The sequence below is a fragment of the Gossypium hirsutum genome, chromosome A02 (assembly GCF_007990345.1).
Source record: "Gossypium hirsutum isolate 1008001.06 chromosome A02, Gossypium_hirsutum_v2.1, whole genome shotgun sequence".
Taxonomy (NCBI): Eukaryota; Viridiplantae; Streptophyta; class Magnoliopsida; order Malvales; family Malvaceae; genus Gossypium; species Gossypium hirsutum.
Genome location: NC_053425.1, coordinates 41,569,480 through 41,591,521, shown reverse-complemented (window position 1 = coordinate 41,591,521; position 22,042 = coordinate 41,569,480). Strand labels below are relative to the sequence as shown.

At 34.7% G+C, this 22,042-nt stretch overlaps 2 protein-coding genes across 10 annotated transcripts; both read left to right on the top strand.

Moving 5' to 3' along the window:
• The first annotated feature begins 7,601 nt into the window (after positions 1-7,601).
• On the top strand, positions 7,602-11,991 carry LOC107951385 (probable methyltransferase PMT18). 7 transcript variants are annotated; one of them, XM_016886427.2, is made up of 7 exons: positions 7,602-7,909; positions 8,333-8,398; positions 9,231-9,956; positions 10,164-10,374; positions 10,515-10,812; positions 10,921-11,388; positions 11,475-11,991. In XM_016886427.2, the coding sequence occupies exons 3-7, from the start codon at positions 9,261-9,263 to the stop codon at positions 11,701-11,703; spliced, it is 1,902 nt and encodes a 633-aa protein (XP_016741916.1). In that variant the 5' UTR covers positions 7,602-7,909; positions 8,333-8,398; positions 9,231-9,260; the 3' UTR covers positions 11,704-11,991. The 7 variants fall into 7 exon arrangements, with proteins under 7 accessions (XP_016741916.1, XP_016741917.1, XP_016741921.1 ...); XM_016886428.2 differs by having other exon boundaries at positions 7,657-7,909; positions 8,308-8,398; XM_016886432.2 differs by having other exon boundaries at positions 7,662-8,023.
• A 494-nt stretch (positions 11,992-12,485) lies between these two features.
• Positions 12,486-20,241, top strand: LOC107951386 (transmembrane protein 120 homolog). Of its 3 annotated transcripts, none has more exons than XM_016886433.2 (11): positions 12,486-12,664; positions 12,756-13,007; positions 13,105-13,183; positions 13,294-13,388; positions 13,681-13,785; positions 13,871-13,950; positions 18,802-18,892; positions 18,967-19,074; positions 19,283-19,369; positions 19,720-19,788; positions 19,899-20,241. In XM_016886433.2, the coding sequence occupies exons 2-11, from the start codon at positions 12,777-12,779 to the stop codon at positions 20,028-20,030; spliced, it is 1,077 nt and encodes a 358-aa protein (XP_016741922.1). In that variant the 5' UTR covers positions 12,486-12,664; positions 12,756-12,776; the 3' UTR covers positions 20,031-20,241. The 3 variants fall into 3 exon arrangements, 2 of the variants coding, with proteins under 2 accessions (XP_016741922.1, XP_040942795.1); XR_005909206.1 differs by lacking the exon at positions 12,486-12,664 and adding an exon at positions 19,533-19,561 and having other exon boundaries at positions 12,680-13,007; positions 19,899-19,983; XM_041086861.1 differs by lacking the exon at positions 12,486-12,664 and having other exon boundaries at positions 12,684-13,007.
• The last annotated feature ends 1,801 nt before the right edge of the window (positions 20,242-22,042 follow it).

Here is a 22,042-nt window from a genome sequence, read left to right as displayed (position 1 = left end):
CAGCAGCATCCATGATTAAGGTTTTTTCAAACTCCCAAGCTCGATTGTAAGTGCTCCCTAGCCCCGTTTTTAAAGTTCTTTACATTTTTGAAATCCAGTAACTTGGTTAAGCTTATTCTAGCAATAATTTAACCTAGGGTTTATATTTGGAAAAATACCCATAAGTGAAATGTGTTTATTTTGATGTTTTATGATAGAATATGAAGCTTGAAATTGTGTTAAACAACTTTTACTAAGCGATTTTACGTGAAAATGAGTAAAACGATATAATCGGTAAAAATACCTAATGTTCATAAGTACATGTTAGAGTGTGAATTTGATGTTGCTATAGAAGGGAAAAATGATCAGCATGTCATAAAACATAAGGAAATAGGATGAAGTTTAATTTACGAGCCTAGGGACAAAAATGTAATTTTGACAAAGTTTAGGGGAAAAATTTTAATTTTTCCAAAATATGATTTTGGGTTAATTTGAATAATGTGAGTCCTAATTAGGCTATATTTGAAATGATAGAGTAAGGAAAAATCAAAATTCAGGCTAAAATTGAAAAATATCACGTTGTGGACAAAATGGTAAAAATGACCATTTTCGCATACGAGGTAAGTTCATATGATTTTTAATAATGCAATGTATAATTTAATGTTATTGCCTTGATATTAAATGAGATGTAAGTTCTTGTGTAAATGTGGTAACATAATTGTCATTTTAAGTAATTTAATGTTATTTATATGATATGATGATTATTATCATGAAATATTATGCTTTGTCGATTATTATTTAGAAATATACAAATTATGTGAGCTATTTGATAAATATGAAATGCTACCAAGTATCGGTTCCAACATTCCGTGGAAGACGGCAAAGATGTGTGATTGAGGAAAATCCCGTTTGAACCTTGGGAATAGATTGGGATACAAGTGACATGTCACTAGGATATTTGAGTTCCGAACTCGTTGAGTTGAGTCCGAGTTCGTGAGATGTAACTAGGCATCCGAACTCGTTGAGTTGAGTCCGAGTTCACTTATGGATGCGAACATCTGAGCTCGTTGAGTTGAGTCCGAGTTCACTTATGGGTGGGTTACATGGTAGCTTGGCTACACATATATTCCGCAGGCTATTGAGTTTGTCTACCTGTGGGCATGACACTTATGTGCATGCATTCCGTGTATCCTATTATATTCCGAGTTTTCAACAGGTAATTTGGTGAAGTATTCGTTGATGATCCCAATGAGATAAGCCATTGGTGAGTATGTCTTTGAGTTATGTTACAAGTTACACAGGTATGTACACTAAACTTATGTATGACGCCTTGACATGTGATGATCTATGATGTATATAGTATTTGGTGAATATTATGAAAATGACATGATTTGAAATAAGTCCTTGATACTTGATGACATTGAGATTATGGATTTATGCTTATGAATCATAATTATATGTTCTTACCATTATGAATGAAATGATATTGTATGGATTTTGTGAATAATAGTAATGAATGAGTAAATTTAGCCTTGGCAGTTTTGGGTTACTGCAGTGGTGTAACTTTGGAAATTCACCATAAATTGTGGAAATTGAATTAGGGGCTGAATAAAATATTACTTAAAGCCCAATGAGTTTATTTTCACATAGAAGAAACGGTATATGCAATCGAAATTTATATTATGAGATATTTAAATTGTTGTGAGATAGAGTCTGAATAACTTCGTGATCCCCTGTTTCAATTTGAGAAAATCATTAAAAATTGTGTAAAAATAATTATGGGTTGTAATTTATATTATTAAAATCCTTAATGAGTCTATTCTCTAGAAAGATAGATGAGAGCATTATCCGAATTCTGTACTATGAGAAAAATAATTTTTAGTGAAGAGAGGTCAGAACTATTGGACAGCAAAACAGGGGAAAATTAATGAATAAACTGAACTAATTGGCTAAACTAAAAATTCTAGAAATTTTATGGGAGAAAGGTATATGAGCCTAGTTTCAAGGAAAATTTACAAAACTTAATTTGGAGTCTCGGAGATCCAGATATAAATGAATTAGCAACTGTAACTCGGTAAAACAGCTTAACCTGAACAAGAGTAAATTGTACAATTTGATGTTTTACCTTAAAAAAAAACATGTGGGTAATTGTTTATTAACTTCATATGGACTTACTAAGTGTAAAGCTTACCCCTCCTCTCTACTTCTTCAGTTTTGGCAGGTCGGCTCGGGGTTAGAGATCGTCGAAGGCAAAATCACACTATTAAGCTATCATTTTTGGGAGAATTAATTTAAATATTAGAAATATCAAGTGAGTGACATGTATAGGAGGTTGGTTTGTGATATGTATTATTATTATGACTTTGACCATATGTATCGGTCTGCATTGAGTTATCGTATATGATCATGAGATGTGGTCCTTATCCATTATGGTTTGAAAGTTTAATTAATCATGCCATTGCCTATGTTTTGATGTGCTGATATAGTTATCTTTGTTTGTTATTGCATGATTATGGATGTGTAAGTGCTCATTTATGCCACGTTATATGTCTTTAACTATGAGTCTATGCATGTGTTCGCAAAGTTTTGAATTAAATGAAATTTTATGGCCCGATTTTCGTCTATGTGTATGGTTAAGTCTGGTAATGCCTCTATAATTTTTAGGTGTTTTTAATGTAATAGGGCCTCTATAATTTTTAATCTTTAAGTTTGGGGTTTTATTTATTTTGATTTATATCTGCTAGTAGTAGGATGCGGGTTTTCAAAAAGATAATTTTTTTTTCAAACCACCACGTTGACGCAACATGTTTTTAGAAGCTTTCGCAAGAAATAATGTTTTAAAATTAATAATAAATTTAATATTGTTATCTTTTTGTCAAACGACTTAAGCTTTGAAAATAAACGGGATATCCTTAAACCTTTGCTAAGATCACAATGAGGTTAAATATAGAACGGGTTTTTCAATAATATTATACTTTGCAAAAAACACTTCAATGTGACATCGCCAGATTCGGCCATAACATCTAGGCCGAGTTTGGGATGTTACAACGAGCTTCATTTACGTTATATGTTTAGTAAGGAAGGAAAGTGAGTAAGTTATGCTTATGACCACTTCTGTATTTTTTTTCCTGAAGTATGAAGTGTGAATTCAATCATCATTGTATGCTTGGTGAAAGATGAATATGAACTAATACTATTTATGAGTCCTTACCTTCGTGTGCAAATTGAGCAATTTTGGGAGTATGATCCTTTTATGGTAGTTTGTAGTTATTTCATTATTTACATGCGACTTACTAAGCTTTATGCTTACGCTTTTTCCTTTCCATTTTCTTATAATGTCGCCAAAGTAGCTTGTGGATCATCTCCTTACGTCGGAGAAGTCAGTCACACTATCCCTAAAGCATTTGGTATAGCTAGTTTTATAATTTTGATTATGGCATGTATAGGAACTAGTCTTTTTGTAATGGTCACATCGTTTCGGGCCAAACAAGTGGCTTGTTATAGCTATTGAATCATTTTGTATAATGCCATGGATGGTGGGTAATATTGGTTATTGATAAATGCAAATGATGATATTCTTTTGGGAATGAGTAAATTGAATGATTTTGCATGTTGTTGAGTTGTTTGTGAATAAATAGAGTTACCCTAATGTGTATAATGTTAGGTTGGGGGCTACTTTAGCCATGTAGTAGTATATGAAATTGGTTTGTCTTGGTGTGGTATGAATTAATAGAAGTAAAGGTGACAAAAAGGCTTGGTAGATAGCCTTATTCTTGTCCACACGGGTAGACACACGGGTGTGTGTCTAGGCCGTGTGCGACACACGGTCATCCCCATCGGTGTGTTGTCCGACTGTGTGTCCCCTGCACTTCAAATTTGCAAGTCAGTATGCATGGTAGTAAACACACGGGCAGAGACACGGTCGTGTGTCTCGGCCGTGTGTAGGACACAACCTCTGGCCACGGGCATATGCCTTGGCCATGTGCCCCTAGTTCATTGCTAATGTCAGAAACAGAATGTCAAGGTTTTTACACATGGGCTATGACACGGGCGTGTCATGGCCATGTGAGGGACATAGGCTATAGACACAGATGTGTGTCTGGCCGTGTGAAAACCCCTGTAGGTTCAAATTAGAAAATAAATCTACACGGGTATGAGACACGGGCGTGTCCCTATTTTGCTTAGGCCGTATGAGTCACACGGGCCTTCAACACGACCGTGTCGAACTGACCACATGGGCGTGTGCCCTTGTTTCAAATAGTATTTTTCAAAGTTTCCAAAAATGTTCAGACTATCCCCGAGCTGTTTTCACAGTGAGAGTTGGGCCTCGTAGACCCATGTCAAGGTCTTATAGACAATTATTGAAAAGTTTTAAATTTGATAGAGTTTTTATGATTTGGTTATGCTTACATGCTTGTGTTTAAGTCGAGTAATGCCTCATACCCTGTCCCGTCCTCGGACTCGAGTAAGGGGTGTTACAAATAGTGTTTGTTGAACCCTATTGTAGGGTTATATTTCCTTGGAACTCATTAAGTTCTTATGAACTTACTTAGTTTCTTTCTTTTTATTTTCAGGCTCTTAGGTTAGACGTATCATTGCAAGGAATCATCTAGATTTGCAGCCTATTTGTGAGCCATCTCTTGTTTTGGTGTAACATGAAATCGCTGGGGTACTTGAATGTCTATTAGTTGCTGCTAGTCTAGTGGTTTTATTTTGTGACGCTCCATACCCGGATTCGATGATCGAGTGTGGTGTGTTACATAACTCATTAAGGGGGTGGCCTTGTTATGGAAGCAAAAATTGATCGTTTCCTCATTGTTTGGAGGGTATTTATAGGAGAGGTCATCTTGTCTTATAGTGTGATGTGGTAGGTCTTTACAATGGATAGTGGACATACTAGCATAGTGTACATGAGGTGCAAATGTAATGGTATTAGATAGTACAGGTTATTGTTATTCCCTGGTAGAGCTCACTCATCATTAGAGGAGTGTTCATACTTGGTTACGTGCTTTGCACTTAAAAAACAAGTGTCTGATGAGGTAACGCATTGAGCTAGTGGCCTTGTCATGGAAGCGAGTGATCAAGGCCACTCTTAAGGAAGAGCGAGTAGTCTTTTCATGGGAAGACAACTGGGTAAAGGAAGGACTTGGTGACAGGAGGTAGAAAAGCAGATTCTGATAACTTATTATGCTGACATGTGTCTAAGCTCTGGGATTGTATCAAAGGTAGTAATCTGGGATTGTATAAAAGGGAGTAAAATTTTACTTTTGAGACAAAATTTTCTAATTTTTATTTATTTATTTCATTATTTTCTAACAATTGAATCATAATATTAATTTAAATTTAAATTTATTTTAAATACTATTAATTACATATTAAATATTTAAAATTATTTTGAAATTTAATCATATAAAAATTTTGAGATAAATATTTTATTTTTTTATTCAAAATATATGAATTAGTATTATTTAGAAACAGATAAGTTAAATTACATACTATTTATTGACAATAAAGTAACTTTTTTAATATTAATAAACATCACTAAAAATATTTTTTTATAAAAGATATCGTTAAAAATATAAAAATTAATAAAATTTGTGTTTTATTTAAAAAAAATAGTTGAAATTTATTAACATATTACTAACAAAATACTCATTACTAACAAAGTACTCGATGTAACTTTTTTAAAGTTTTAATGGGAGTTGTATCCAACGCTACATTCTTGATAGTCTCGATGTTAGCAATTAACCCCACCTTATATCTGTAGTGTTGGCATATAGAAATTACTTTTTCCTCCAGATCGATGGATGATAATGGTGTTAAATTAAGTGAAATAAGGGATTTGCATAGCCAATAATTCCAGTGAGACTGATGTTTCATGACGAATTAGAAAAGGCTCATTTTTAGAGAAAAAGCCATGTCTATCGTTAACTTTTTCCCCCTCTTCTAGTTTCTGGAAATAGATTTTTCTTGTCAAAGTAAGCCTTACCCAACATTTCTTTGACATTTACAAATGTTATGGATGAGCACAGGGGAGCATTTTTTTATTATTATTTAGAAATCCTGTCAGGACCAACTATCATGGGTGGCCAACATATGTTTGTGTATATATATATATATGCAAATTTAACTGAGAAGAATATGACTTGTTCAAAAACAAATACTGCCCAATTTATTCTTAAATGGCTTATTCTCTTGGAAAGCATACTTTGTGGAGGAATGGTTTAAGATGCTATTATACTTATCACCGTGGGAATCAAATACTCAGTCTGAAATTCAAAGTGGTGGCGACCAAAAGGAAGAGCTGATAAATTTCTCAGAAAATTCAAGAGCCTTGAAGTAAAAGTATTAAGGAAAGTTTTATACTAAAAAGTTGGATTGAAATTTACTTTTCTACTAAAAAATAATTGGACAAATTAACTATGATATATTAGATTAAATAGTAATTTAATTCTTTTATTAGAATTTTTATCTATTTTTACTCTTAAAATTAGTGTAATTAATAAAATAATCAAATATTTACATGTCACATATCACAAATACCTTATGCTAAGGTATAAAAATAGATAACATTTTTAATATAAAAAATAATTTTTTGCTAACTTATAAATTAATTTATCATTTTTTAATAAAAACACAAAATGCAATTTCACTCAATTCCAAGATACTGGCCAATTGTATTTCTTATAATTCCATAATCAACCATTGGCTAAATTTTGGATTCCTTCAATGGAATTTGGAAACCCCCTTCCCACAAATCATGAAATGGGATTACATAAATTTATTGAATAAACTGCACACAATAGTCAAAGGGTCTCTGACTCTGATCAGAGTAATTTATTTCTGATGCATGCATCAGAGCCTAATAATCTAAGGCCCTGAATTCAGTGTGCAACTGTTGATGGAAATGACCAAGGTTAATAATGAACAATGAGTTGTAGTGGCTAGGAATGGGGAAGGGGAACAATGAGTCCAGTAAATTGCTGATGGGGTCCAACGGAGAAAAAGGCCATATCAAACAGCTACAATGCTTTGTTATTTGGATTAGGATTAGGGTTATTTAGATGATCTCAATTTTAAGACAAAAGCAAGTCATTGGATACCTTTTGTTTCCCTGTATACATGGGAGTGTGTGCATTGAGAGACAAAAATCACGAAAGCATACTGTAGATTAAAAGAGAAATAAGGTAAGCAGCAATCTCAATGCCATTATGCTAAATGGCAAAGGGTTTGAGCCTTTTACAACAGCAGAATCATTACTACTAATTAGTGTTATATATACAAGAGCCTAAACAACAACATATGGTATCTACTGACCCTCCCCCATCTCCCCTAACAAAAAAATCAGGGCTCCACCTGCCCACTACGCCCTGCCTACCAACCTCCTTTGTGCTTTTCCACGATTATGACACATTTTAAAAAAAAATTAAAACAATAATATGTGAAAAATTTATAGATATATATGATCAAAAGATAAATTATCAAAGGGATCTTTCTGATTTTTATTAGTTCATCATACGAATAATATGGAATATCCAAATTTCTTTTGGTGAAATGGGCTGATTTTATTTATGTATATGGACGAAATCATCTTTAGTTCTTTACGTAGACGAGTGTAATCATCAATCAACATGTTTTCTTTTAATATTTGTCAAAAGGGTCCAGCAAAAAAGTTCCATGCTTGATTACAGTTTGTGTATGTTTGGTGGGGTCTTTTTTTTTCTTGTAAAGTTGAAGAACAAAAACAAATCCCTTACCCCACTTCACTATATATTTTTTCCAAAACCAAAGGGTTTCTTCATTTTTCTTATTTTATGTTGAAATTTGTGAACAAATGAATATGGCAAGTGAACTGCAGATGTCAAGAAATGGAAATGAGAGCTGCTGCTAGCTCAAAAATCTTCTACTTCCCTTTTTTGTCCTTTTAAAAGTTAGATCTCTCATCTCTCTCTTCCTTTCTGTCTTTAACTTCATTTTTGGTTTAAAATATCTGTCCTTTTTTTTTATGAACAAAGAAAACTCATCCACCACAAGGTTTAGGGAAGTACGTTAAGACATGTTATCCAGTCTTCTTCTTATTTTTCAGTAATATTCTTTTTATTTCCAAAGGAAAAACAATGAAATTCTAAGTCCTGTAAGTGAGGGAGGTTTTATATCTTATTTTTGTTGGTAACTTATTATTATATTCTTCTTTCTGATGCACCAATGTGGACTGCTTTTTCTTATCTACTTCATTGGTCTTCTTTCTTCTTACTTTATTTCCTTTCCCTTTTTTTTTCATATTTATTTATGTATTTATATGTATAGCCCCATTTAAACGAAGTTCAGTGCACTGCACCCCTTTCTTTTACAGGAACCAACATATTTGGATTTTTGAGTTGCTGAAAGTCTCAGGAAAGAACAAGTTTACCTTCTTCAGGTACTTTCTTTTTTTTCTTTTTCTTTTTTAGGTACGAAAGTTCTCATTTTTTTTTCCTCAAAATAAAAGGAACAAAACTGTTTTTTGCTGCTGCCATGTGTGGTTCATGCTGAAAATAGTCCAAAGTTGTGAAAAATGAAAGAGATAACCACAGATTCAAGGTTCTGCTAAGTTCTCTTTCCTTTAACAAGTTTGCTAGTTTCTAAAAAGACTCCTTTTCTCCTTGATTTTCTTTTTTTCTTTTTTCTTTTTTCTTGCTTTGGGTTTGATGTTGTGTTCTGTTGGGCACTTGGGGCTATTAGATATGTTCTGATTAACCGTTTTCTAAGGGCTTTGAGATGCTTGCTTTTAACTTCATTTCTTTCTCAAGTTCTATTTTTGGTACAAATGAAAATATTGGGGCTTGGTTTTCTCTTAAGAAGCTTCAGTCTTATTCTTTCCTTTGTTTCTTCTGTTTCTTCTCCTAATTCCTGTTAATTAGCTTGGCTTTAGAATCTTTACTTAACTATGTTCTATTCAATCTAGTTTATGAATCTTTGCTTTTACCTGCAAGAATGCTGCAATTATATCTGTAGTTTACTTATGAATGAATCACTTGTTTCCTTATTTCTTTGGACACAATGTGCCCATATTTTTTGTCAAATTGACGTTCTTGTTTTCTCTTATATAGAAATAATTGAATATTGCAATGCATTCTTAGAATCCCACCTTGCAATTACTTGTGTTGTCTTTCAACTTTTATGTGCAAGAGAAGTTAAGATTAGTTTTCAGTTCTGCTGCAATGTTTCAATTCTAATGTTTTCCTCTTCACATTTGCTTTGTTGTATATCAGCTTGTGATGAGATAATTGCCTTTGATCCTGATGGCCAAAGAGTACAGTGGATCACCAAAGCATCATCATCGACTCGAAGTGCAGAGGAACCGCCTCACTTGGATTCTAGGGGTTAGTTTCCTCTGCATATTGTTTTATATGTTGGGAGCTTGGCAGCGTTCTTCTACCCCCACCACTACTCAATTTAGTGCATACAATAAAGGTGGCTGTGATAGTCATGTTACTACATCCGACAACGGCAATGCTGCAGTTGGTCATCCATCATCAACCAACTTGGACTTTGCAAGCCATCATCAAGTTGTGCTTAACAGTTCTAAAACAGTCAATCAGTTCCCATCATGTGATATGTCATTCAGTGAGTACACCCCCTGTCAAGATAAAGTGAGAGGAAGGAAATTCGATCGTAACATGTTGAAATACAGAGAGCGGCATTGTCCCGCGAAGGAAGAACTTCTCCGTTGTCTTATACCTGCTCCTCCACAATATAAGACCCCTTTCAAGTGGCCTCAGAGCCGAGATTATGCCTGGTACAGCAATATCCCCCACAGAGAACTCAGCATTGAGAAGGCTATTCAGAATTGGATTCAATTAGAGGGTAATCGTTTTAGATTCCCTGGGGGAGGTACCATGTTCCCTCGGGGAGCTGATGCATATATCGATGATATTGGCAGGCTCATTCCTCTTACCGATGGAACTATTAGAACAGCAATTGATACTGGCTGTGGGGTAAGTAACGAATATCCTTTTCAATTTACTTGCATCTTTTCCCATGCTTCGTAATTTGTTGCTGTCTATTTTGGGCTATAAATCTTTTACAATCATCAATTGCTTTCGACTCCTGTTCTATTACGAAGTCCATATCCACTTTCAGTCTATGTTATTAACTGGTACTTCAATTGCTAGTAATTATTTTCTTCTTTACCCTGGTGTTAGGTTGCAAGTTTTGGTGCTTACCTCTTGAATAGGAATATCTTGACAATGTCTTTTGCTCCAAGAGATACGCACGAAGCACAGGTCCAGTTTGCGCTGGAACGTGGAGTTCCAGCAATGATTGGAATTATGGGGTCACAGAGGCTTCCATACCCCGCTAGGGCTTTTGACTTGGCTCATTGTTCTCGCTGCTTGATCCCTTGGCAAAAATATGGTAAGGGATCTGCACGTCTTTTTTCAAAAATGAGATTAACTCTGTTAGGAAGGTGCAATGACCGTTTTACTACCCTCTATCTCCTTGCTTTATAGGTTTAAAAGTTGTGTTAAGCTAATGGTTTCATTTAATTAGTATAGATGGTTTGTACCTCGCTGAAGTGGACCGGATTCTACGGCCTGGTGGTTATTGGGTTCTTTCCGGTCCCCCTATTCACTGGAAGAAGTTCTGGAGAGGCTGGGAAAGGACACGGGAGGACTTAAAACAAGAGCAAGATGCTATTGAAGATGTTGCCAAAAGCCTATGCTGGAAGAAAGTGATTGAAAAGAATGATCTATCGGTTTGGCAAAAGCCCATTAACCATGTTGAGTGTCTCAGAAGTAAGAAGCTCTTGAAAGCACCGCACATGTGCGAGTCAGATGATCCAGACACAGCTTGGTACTCTCATTGGTGTCCTTCATGTTCTTGTTTCCTCCTTGATACATACTCTGTTATTCATATTGTCCACTGTGGTCTCATTTTCCTTTTGTCATTTGTGCTAAAAAGGTACCGGAATTTGGAAGCTTGTGTAACTCCACTTCCTGAAGTAAGCAGCTCAGATGATGTTGCTGGTGGGGCAATGGAAAAATGGCCAGAGCGAGCATCCGCTGTTCCTCCTAGAATTAGGAGTGGCTCAACACCAGGCATCACAGCTGAGAGATTCGAAGAGGATAATAAACTTTGGAAGGAAAGAGTAGCACATTACAAACGAATCATTAGTCCACTTCCCACTGGACGATATCGGAATATTATGGACATGAATGCTTACATTGGGGGATTTGCAACAGCTATGTTAAATTATCCAGTTTGGGTCATGAACGTGGTCCCTGTAAATTCAAACCATGACACTTTGGGAGTTATTTATGAGCGAGGTTTAATTGGTACCTACCAGGACTGGTGTGAGGCATTCTCAACATATCCAAGAACATATGATCTCATCCATGCTAGTGGCTTGTTTACTTTATACCAGAACAGGTAATGTTATGAGAGGTGGTATTCTCAATCATGAGCACGTAATTCGTAATTGTGGTTGAACTGATGTTATATATTTTTCATTGAAGGTGTGACATCACTTACATCTTGCTGGATATGGATCGGATTCTGAGGCCGGAAGGGACCGTTATATTTAGGGACACAGTGGAGCTGCTTGTGAAGATCCAGAGTATAACAGATGGAATGAGATGGAAGAGTCAGATAATTGACCATGAAAGCGGACCTTTCAATCCAGAGAAGATTCTTGTTGCTGTCAAAACATACTGGACTGGTGAAGCAACTCAAAAACAGCTCTAACTGGGATTTCAATCATCTCTCTTTTCTGCACTTCATTTGTCACAATTTTTCGTCTTGGGAACAGTCAAAATCACTGAAATTTCACCCAAGATAAGGGTAAAAGGGTGGGTTTGATTAAAATTATTGATGGTATAATTTCATTGATGCACTGTAATACTAAGCAGATTCTCTTTGTACTACAAATCTAGCGGATACTGCCATTGTCTTAAGCTAAATAGATATGTACACTGTCTGCAGTAATTGAAAAGTAGGCTCTCTGTAGCCTACCCCTACAGTTTTTGAATTAAATGATCAATCATATACATTGCAATGCGAGATGATAAGGTAGGGATTAGAAGATAAACCTGTTTGTCTTCTTCAAAAGCAGCAGCCACCGCATATTCAAAGAACTGTGGTGCACTGTTGGAAATGTGATCTTAGAAAATAAAATGTTCATTCGAAAGAAAAGCTTAAACAAAAGCTTCTGTAAGTTCTTTCAAATTGGTTTTTCTTCAGCAACTCTTTGTACAGAAGCTTGTAATAGCCCGTAAGGCCAAGGAATCCCCTTTGTTGTAGTTATATTCATCGGAATTGGCCATTGTTGATTTCCAGCCCTTGAGCTTAAACATCAAACTGACCAACTAATGCCAATGGCCATGCAACAGATAATAGGTAGTTGCTAGAGGGTGATAGCCAAGCATTGAAATGAAAATCCTTTGCTTTAGGGGCTCTGCCTGCCCCCATGTGGGGTTATGAAGCTCACTCAATAAAAGGCGAAAGAGACCGTTGGCTAGTAGTGGGCATTGAGGCCAACAAAGGCCAAGGTTGTTCTTGCCAATGCTGCCTGCTAGTCAACTTGGACCCTCTTAGGCTAAAATTTTTCTCAAATAAATGGACAAAATGACGAATAAAATTAAAATAATAATAATAATAATTTGAATGGTGTTGCGTGGGAATGCGGGACAAATTACTCGCGGTCCACGTAATAAAAGAACCAGAAATCCTTTTCCTTTGATTTGCTTTCCCTTTCATGGTACCATCGTTCATTTTAATTTTTTTTTTTGAATAATCAGGAAAAACCCAAGGAGTAGAAAATGGAGAATGTGGAGGAATCGACGAATGAAATGGAAGAAGAAGTAGGGAAGGTGATGGAGCAAGCCAGAGAGTTGCAAGAAGCAGGCGCGGGCCTCATATCCATGATATCCAACGACGAGCAATCTCTTCGCCTAAAGGCGAATTCTCTCGATTCCTCTATTCGCCACCTCCGTTCCTCCATTACTACCGTTCTCTCTCAGAAGCTTTTGGATCCCAAACTTGCAGACAAGGTAAACTCCCCACTTTGCATCTTCTTTTTTCGTTTTTCATTTTCCATTTTTAAATTTGGAAAAAGAAACAAATCCTGAAATTTGGATCTGAAAACAGCTGGAAGAGGATTTACAGACAGCGATATGTATTATAACCGATGGAGACGCTGCTGGTTTTCTTCCTGCCAATGCTCAGGGTATAATAATTTCTTTCTTTCTTTTTTCTTTTAAAATTTTAGTAATTTAATTTTCCTGGTATTAGAGTTATGAATTGATTAATAATGAAATGGAAATTGGGGAATGGCAGGTTGGTATCTAAGGATGTTTCTGGGACCAATCAGTGTTCGTGCATCTCGCAAAGAGATCCAGTTGAAAGCTAAGGAGGAATATAATAGCTACAGAGTAAGCATTACTTCACTATAACTCTCCTTTTCTAAAATTCGATTCTTTGATTGTCTTGTTGTTGGCATCCCAATATGCCCTTCAATTTCACTATTGCATCAACTCAATTTCACATATAGCCTCTTTTTTGCATTTAGTTACCCCTTACTATTGTATATTTAGACATCTGAAAGTTGTAGTATAAGTTTTTCTGATTCATGATCTATCCGTGAATCATTTTTTTATAAGCTAAAAGAGAAGATATTTGAAATTTAACTATATATTCTTAATAAATTCTACCTCCCTTCAACAGGATAGGACTGCCTTAATGTTTATTCTTTTTCCATTAATTTTGCTTATTTTACGATCGTGGATATGGGGAGGATGCTTGCCTGCATTTCCAGTTCAGTTGTACGAGGTATTTTATGAATTATTCCTTAGGGTTTTTGTTTGAGAGTCAGTTCCTTTGTTATTGGTTTAATGCTGAGTATATGCTCTATTAGGCATGGTTGTTGTTCCTTAACACTGGTTTGGCTTTGCGAGAGAACATATTGCGAGCAAATGGAAGTGACATTCGTCCATGGTAATTGCATGCCATCTTTTTTTTTCTTTTCAAATGTTTTCCAAAAGCAAGCATGTTTACTTTCTAGTTTTGTTTTGTATAAATGGAACTTTTTCAAGAAAAATGAATTTGTAGTGTGCAGTAATCTTGAGATTATAGTAACTTGAGAGATGTTTTAATGTCAATGTAAATGGTGACTTGTGGCAAAGATCATATTGGAAAATGTGGAAAATGTGTTCATACTCCTAGCACCTCTCTACTTTTTGTTACTCTTTTATGGGTCACTACATGCTTTTAAATTAGGCTTTCTTGGTTTGTGATGTAATGCCTAGAAAGGTACAACATTGGAAAAAATTCAGAAACTAGTTTCCTTGTTCTGGTGTATGTTTATGCACTAATGTTAATCATCCTTGCCATGTTTTATTTTCCTTTTGGAGTAACCATATCATGTTAATGATTCTCTCATACCCTCAAGTTGGTGGACTTGTGCAATTGTTTAGGACTATTAGATTTGATGGATGCACCGTACAGAGTGCTTGCTTGTGTGTGATTATGTGGGTGTATGGAGATGGGAAGTTAGTGAGTAAGACACTTGAGAAGGTTTGGACATCATAAGATCGTCAAACTGGAAAGAAAGGACTTAAGAAGAGGGAGGTCATTAGTATGGTTTTCTATCTTATTGTAATGATGACATTGTTTCTCATTAAGTTTTGAGCATGGAGTACACCCTCTCAATTGTTGATGTGAAGACATAAAAAGACAATGGTGTCCATTATCTTGCTAACTTTATCCTTTGGTTGCACCATTAGGATTGATTTTATGTTATGGTGGTAAACATTTTTTTATGCTCTAGGTGTTTTATCCATTGTTATTCCTTCCTTTTTGAGATCAAATGTGTAGATCTTCCATTAGGATATGATTATAGGCCTATTGCTCATAGTTTAAAGCTTGGCATGGTCTCTTATCGCACTTAGTTTAAACTTCTTGACTTGTCTCGGGTACAGACCAAATTGGTATGAGAAAGAGTAGAGGTTGTTCTGTACGTGCATTTTACTTGGTATATAGCCCCTTCCAATTTGTTCGGTACATTAGTTGCAACTAGTGTTGTTTGAATCGAACCGATTAGTTGGACTAGGAACCAGTTGGGAGATCGGTTTGGAAAGTGACTTTGAACTGGATAGATCAGGAACCGGTATGAACCAGTTGAATTGGCTAAAAAACTGATTGAAGGGGGGATTGAACCAGAATTTTTAAAATTTTTTATTTTTTTTTGAATTTTTAATAATTTTTTAATCGGACTAATCGGATCGGTCAGACTAGTGAATTGGTGGCCTGACCGATTCGACCACCGGTTTGATTTAAAAAACATTGTTTGCCATTACAACCTGTCAAAATTAGTTGCTTTCAAATAACATTTATGGGTGAGAGAGTTGTCATACCCGATTTTCATTAGAGGTCCAAAATTAAGAAAAGAGTTAGGGGTTAATTGAAAGAGACTATAGGTTTGGCGACCTCTACTGTAAAATCTAAAAATTTTAGTGGCTAAATGACAATTAGTTGGGTTTTAGTTCTGGTTTAGTTACGTTGGAACTGACTGGTTCCTGAATTAGAAACATGATGATGTTGGCCACTGGTTTTGATGGGGTTTTTAGGTGACCACATGTAAGATTATATGTAACTGAGAAGTGTCATTCCGGGAGGAAAATTCTTCTCAACTCTGTTTTATTTTCTTCTCTTCTTCATCTTCTTATATAGTTGTTCTGAAGAAGAAAAAGTTCAAGGAAAGCTCTGCATGGAGCGATGAACATGAGGATTGAGTTTAAAAAGATGAGAATTTGATGAATTGGTAAGTTTCTTAATCTTTCTATAATCGTGGATTTGAGAAAAAGAGAAGTTAGGGGCTTTTGTAAAATTTGAAAGGTTTTCTGTAAGTTTCTGGATTTTGGATTTTAAAGGATGAATGCCTTCGAGTTAACTGATATATTTGGTTGTCATGCTTAGCTAACCAGAATGGAGTAGACTCTAGTATTTGGAAAAATTAAGCTGACAGGGAGGAAGGACAGCAGGTGAGTTTCTGTACTCGACCTCTGGGTGTTTGTTGGTTGTTGTGATGTTTGCATGCTCTGCACTGGGTCTGGTTGTATATGATCGTGGCTGATTGGAAAGGCTATGCATGCATATGGCTGTGCAATTATATGAATGTTTGCTAGTATGTTCTCTGAATGTATGATATGGTTGCGTAATGATGAACTGATATGTGATGTACTCCATGCTATAATAGTGAACGTAATGTGTATGAAATGTATGTTTATTAATGTATGTTTATAAAATGTGGAATACGAAGGGAAGTATTTGGTGGGTTAGTTGAAGATAGGAAAATTGGCGTAATGGAGGAATGGACGGATGGAATGAGGATTGGAGTCACTGAAATATGAAATAGTCCGACCTTGCAGGCGAACACTTAGGTGTTAGAATTAACAAGGAGGATTTGAGGAAGTTTGGTTGGATAAATGGTCTATTGGCTCGACGGAGTGGCATCATGGAAATGATCTACTAGCTTTATGGAGCGACACCATGAAAATGGTCTACTTACTTGAATCGAAAGTCCACGGCTAGCCATGACATGATCCAGTGGAGGATAGATTCATCGTTACGACAAAATGAAGCCCACCAGGATAGTAAAACATGGAAGCCCATCAGGGCATATATGTGAAAACCACTATATGACTCGCCTGATGAAAAGTCCCTCATAATGGTTATGGTGTATGAGAGTGCTAGCAGGCTTGCGGATAAGAGGCCTCGCCAAAAAGTGAAGGCAAGAGGAATAGGGGAAAGTGTCTTGTGCATGGATATTTGCAAATACATATCCACCATTAAGAGTCCGCCAGAGGTAATGAACAAGCCAATGTTGGTTATGAGAAAGCGAGACAGTTTTCCAGATTCTCTTTCTAAGTGTTTCTTGGCAAAGAGGTCGCCAGAAAAGGGAAGTCCGCCAAAGACTATCTTATGTGTAATGTCCGCCAAGGACTACTTGTTCTATAAAGTCTGCTAGAGACTAACGAATGAAGAGGATGTCCGTTATGATTTTCTAGGGTTGGGAAGTCCGCCAAGGACTAACGAATCTGATTAAGGGAAAGTCTAGTGAGACTATCTTACATAAGTCATATTTTTTGGATTTATTTATTTCAAAGTTTTAATATTTTAGATTAATAAAAGTTTGACTGGGCCTAAGGAGGTTTATGTTGCAAGAGAGTTGACTAAGTCTTAGTTTAGTAATAATTTAGGATTCAAGTAGAACTTAGACATTCTTATAAATAGCTAAGCATGCCCAGCCACCATAATATGGATTATGTTTGATTTTTTTTGTTGATAAAATACTTCAAGGGAGATTTTCTTAGAAGACTAGTTTCATATTTCTTTTTTATAGAGCTTTTGTTTCATTCATCAAGATTATGTAGGAGGTTTATTATAATTTCATTTTGCTTAATTCAAGTCAATTGAGAGGGTTGATTAAAGGCCAATATAGTTATTTGTTAGTGCAAGTTCACCAAAGGAGACTAGGCTACTATCTATCCAATGATTTGTCTTCAACACCATTCATCTTCTTTCTTCTTTTCATCAATCCATCTATCATCTTTTGTTCATTTTTTTTATTCTTTGTTTCCATTGTTATATTATCTAATTCTTGTTAGAAAATTTCAGATTTGAGTACTAGAACTTTGGTGTAAAAGCTACTCTTGCAAGAAGTTACTTAAGTCGCAAGAAAAAGTCAAAAACTTCGAGTTGATTATTCGCGTTTTTAAAATTCAATCTTGAGCTTCTGCATCAAATATAGAGTTGAAGTTTTTTTTGGATCAGATTTAAAGAAAAGGATGGGTTGTTGGATATGAGTTTAATAGGGGTTAATGAATAGAACAAGTGAAGTTGGTTGTGACTACCATGGTTTTTGTCAAGATGGATATTGGAGGGTTTGATGCCTACGATGACGAAGAGAGATTGGTAAAGGCTGCTATAGAAGAGTCTACCTTCATATTTACCATAGAGTTACTACCTTATTTATTGGCTATTATTTTATCCATTCCTTTATGCATTTGATCAAACAATTGGGTTTTGGTTTCAGCAATAATTTCATCAACATGCTGCAACATATGATCTAGCGTTTGCTGTATCTTTGTTTGCATATACTTGAGCTTCTTGCGTATTTTTACTCGCCACTTCGCCAACCATTTTGCCATTGTTGAGGATCATTGGCTCTAATGCCAAATTGTTACCATCATAAATTTGGGATTGATAGTTCAGCTCATCAAAGGGAGACTAAACCGTCATAAATTTGTAATCCCTTTTTCTGGTTTCGCTAAAATTTGACTTGCCTTTATTTTATTAATCATCCTTTTAAATAGAGATTATTACAATTAAAGAAAGTAAATAAAATCCTACTAAATCCAGCTTCTATTTAAGAGTCCTAAAACAAGTTATTTTATTCTAAGAATCCTACCCAACAAGCTCTCGTAAGAGTCATACCTAACAACTACTAAGCGTCTGCAACAAAGGTCTTATCCATGACCATTTTCTCCTTGTTATTCGAAATTATTCCCATCCACTTAGTAAAGCCGTTTGTAGCCATGAAGCTTCTATAATCTTGTGGAATCTTCATTCTGATTAGCATGTTTGATGATTTTGTTGAACTCTTTATTTAGTCTAGAATATACCATGCAGTAGCCTGGGAGATTTTTTTTTTTTTTTTTGTGGATGGTGTTAGTTAATATCAAAATGTAAACATCAAACGTTCATTCTCAGTGTGTCCATAATTTGTGTTTGCACTTTCTTGATTAGCCTTTCGAATTCGTTGATGACTAAACGATCATTTTGCAGGTGGATATACCATCACTATTTTGCTATGGCTACTGCCCTTGTTAGTCTCACTTGGGAGATCAAAGGACAGCCTAATTGTGGTCAAAAGCAGGTCATTGTTCTACTATTGTTCACTAATTATATTTTCCATGTCACCTGATTAATAAAGTGTTAAAACCTATTCAGCGAGGTGTAGAACTTTTCCTTCAATGGGCTATGATGCAAGGAGCTGCCTTGCTTCTACTAAATCGATATCAGCGCCGGAGACTATACACTCGAATTTCCCTAGGAAAGGTGTTATTTCTGTTTACGCATCAAAAAGAAAAAAAAAAAAAACTATTGTTTCCTGCGTACATCATTAACTATTTTTGCATACAATCTATATAACCTTGGTTTTGAATCCTCTTTTGTTCCTTTGCATTCTAGAAAATATTACCCTTTGTCCTCACAGTTATGGAGAATCGGTTCTAAATTCTAATCTTTAGTGTGTTACTATTTTCAGTCTAATAGCATGAATGTTGCTCGGAGAGAAACAACCGGTGTAGATTGCCAGTTGTGGGTCTTATGTCCAATACTTTTCGTTATGCAGGTAATCCAAGCTATATTTTGATGAGAATGTGTAAATGGGACCATGTTCATTTCATGTTGTTATTTTACCACTCATTATAAAAAGGGTTTAAAACCTTAGTTCAATCTCCCAATTTTGTAGTGTGATAATATCTGTATGATTTCCATGATTTCTTACATTTCAGGTCTTCAAATAACTTAAATCTCTTTTTTGGTATGAAATTCTGACTTATCGTTGACGTTTGTTAGATATTATGTATCAAATCCCTGAATGTTGTGCATAGTGCTTCTTTAGGATTTAACTTTGTTATGTTGTTATTCAACATTTCTTAGACATAAGTACTTGCATGATTCCAAGGAACATGATTGTAGGGTTTTGAGGCATATGTCGGACTACTACTGCTGAAGACCGCATTTGCCCGCGTTGTTACAGAATGGCAGGTAGGTTTCCCGTTTTCCCCTGCTTCTCGCTTTTATCTTTCCTTTCATCCTTGCAATAAGAAAAAAGAAAGAAATGAGATGACGAGTGATGGAAAGTTGGGTTTTGGCAGATAATATTTTGTGGGATCATATTGGTAATTCTGGCTGTTGGGAACTTTATAAACACAGCACAGACATTGATGGCAAAGTCAAGGTTTAAGGGAACGATGAAGAAGAGTAAGAGCAGGCGGGAGTTATATTAGAGTCTTGCTCTTCTGTTTATTTCTTAGGATAATTCTTATATTTTTTTTTCCCCTTGAGAAAATTTTTCACAAATAATTTGGCTTGTTTTGTAATTAATTTCGTTTCACAGATTAAAAGCCCAAAAAAGGGCTTTTAAATCTTATTTTTTATCAGACATTAGGTTGTTGTCCTTGCCTTTTAATATTTAATAATGAAAGTTACGATTAATAACACTAATTTTACATTTTTAAAATAGAACAAAAACAGTACTCACATGACCAATTTAAAATTCAATATCAACTTTCACTTTACTTTTCTAGCATTTTTATTTGTTTACTTAACCTTTTACGCATCAATATTGACCCACATGAGTAATTTTTTTTTTAATTTTAAAAATGTCACATACAACAATTTTGTTAAATTATTTTGACATTTTTATTAATTGGATTAAAAAGATTAATTTTTAAATATGCAAAGTGTATAGGTAGTAAAAGCATAATTAAATCTAAAAGAACAGGTTCACAATTATGATAGAGAAAAATAAGGTTACTTATCATGATAAATTTAATTGGCTTAAAAGGTTAAGAATATATAGAACAGTAAAAAAGAATTAAAGGAATAATATAATAGAAACTGCGGTGCTGCCTGGATAACCCATTTTCCCCTCTAAACCTTACCATATTATTTTCTATTTTATGTTTTATATAACTTGGCACTCAACTTACTAGGATGATATAATACAATAATCTGTTTTAGATATAATAAAGTCATTCCATATCATCTTGATTTTTCTACACTAAAAAAACTTGTGTTAATTATTTACTCACATGTCACCGTTTCATCATTATATATATTGTCAGCTTCATTATTATAATAATTATACGTTTGATTATTGACATTAAGAGGTGGCCCAACTTGTCTCCTTACTTATACTGTATAAATAATTTTGCCATTCTTTAAAAAAAAAATTTATGGGACGAATATAGAATAATAGACTGATCAAGATTTAATAGGATTTTAATTTTGATACCATGCTAAAATTATTTAACTTATTAATAAATAAAAACAAATGAAGAGATTACTCAGATTTAAATACAAAATTATAAATAATCAAAAATCGTTATAAATAATCAAAAATCGTATTTACATGTCACTAACAGATGATGGTGCATGGTGGGTTGTGTCCCATTCTCACGTGTCACCTACAAATATTTTATTAATTTTTAAGTGATTTTATTTGTAAATTTATTAAATAATATATTTTTAATTTATGTAAATATTATTTATTGTTTAAAGAATTAAATTGTGACATTTTTTATTTTTATTTTGTTGTTATTTATGCAAAGTGTGTGTCTCTCTCCTTCATGTGGGTGGTGGTGTGGTGAGAAAGGTGCAACTACTTTATGGCTGATCCATATGATGTATTGTCTCATGTTATGGATCACACATGCCAAGGGCCATCACCACCACCCCTATCCTCTTCACAATTATTAACATCATAAATACTATGCACTCACGAATGCACATTTACATGATAATTAATTACATACAAAATGCCAATATCAAAATGTCAAATGGGCTATAAATCCAAACAAATATCTATATATATATACACGTATATATTAGAACCTGATATTTTATATATTTGTGCTGTATTCATATATTTTATGTTATTACCGTATTTAGGATATTTTAAATTCATTTAAAACTTTATTTGTAATTCTTCTGTATGTACATATGTATGTATGAAAGAAAAATAGGAGAAAATCGGGTGCTAGAGAAGAAGGCCATGATGGTAGTGAGTCGGTGATAGTAGAAAATATATACATACTTACATATTAGAACTCGATAATTTGTATATTTGTGTTAGTATTCATATACTTTTTATGTTATTATCATGTTTAAGATATTTTAAATTCATATAAAACCTTATATGCAATTGTTCTGTATGTATGTATGAAAAAGAAAAAAACAGTGGAGAAACCGGGTGCTAGAGATGAACTCCAAGGTGGTGGTGAGTTGGTGATAGTAG

Coding starts and splice junctions, on each gene's coding strand:
- LOC107951385 (XM_016886427.2), top strand. CDS start 9,261: ATGGCCAAAGAGTACAGTGGATCACCAAAGCATCATCATCGACTCGAA. Junction 10,375..10,514: donor GATCCCTTGGCAAAAATATG/GTAAGGGATCTG, acceptor TAATTAGTATAG/ATGGTTTGTACCTCGCTGAA. Junction 11,389..11,474: donor TTTACTTTATACCAGAACAG/GTAATGTTATGA, acceptor TTTTCATTGAAG/GTGTGACATCACTTACATCT.
- LOC107951386 (XM_016886433.2), top strand. CDS start 12,777: ATGGAGAATGTGGAGGAATCGACGAATGAAATGGAAGAAGAAGTAGGG. Junction 13,008..13,104: donor ATCCCAAACTTGCAGACAAG/GTAAACTCCCCA, acceptor ATCTGAAAACAG/CTGGAAGAGGATTTACAGAC. Junction 19,075..19,282: donor CTCGAATTTCCCTAGGAAAG/GTGTTATTTCTG, acceptor TACTATTTTCAG/TCTAATAGCATGAATGTTGC.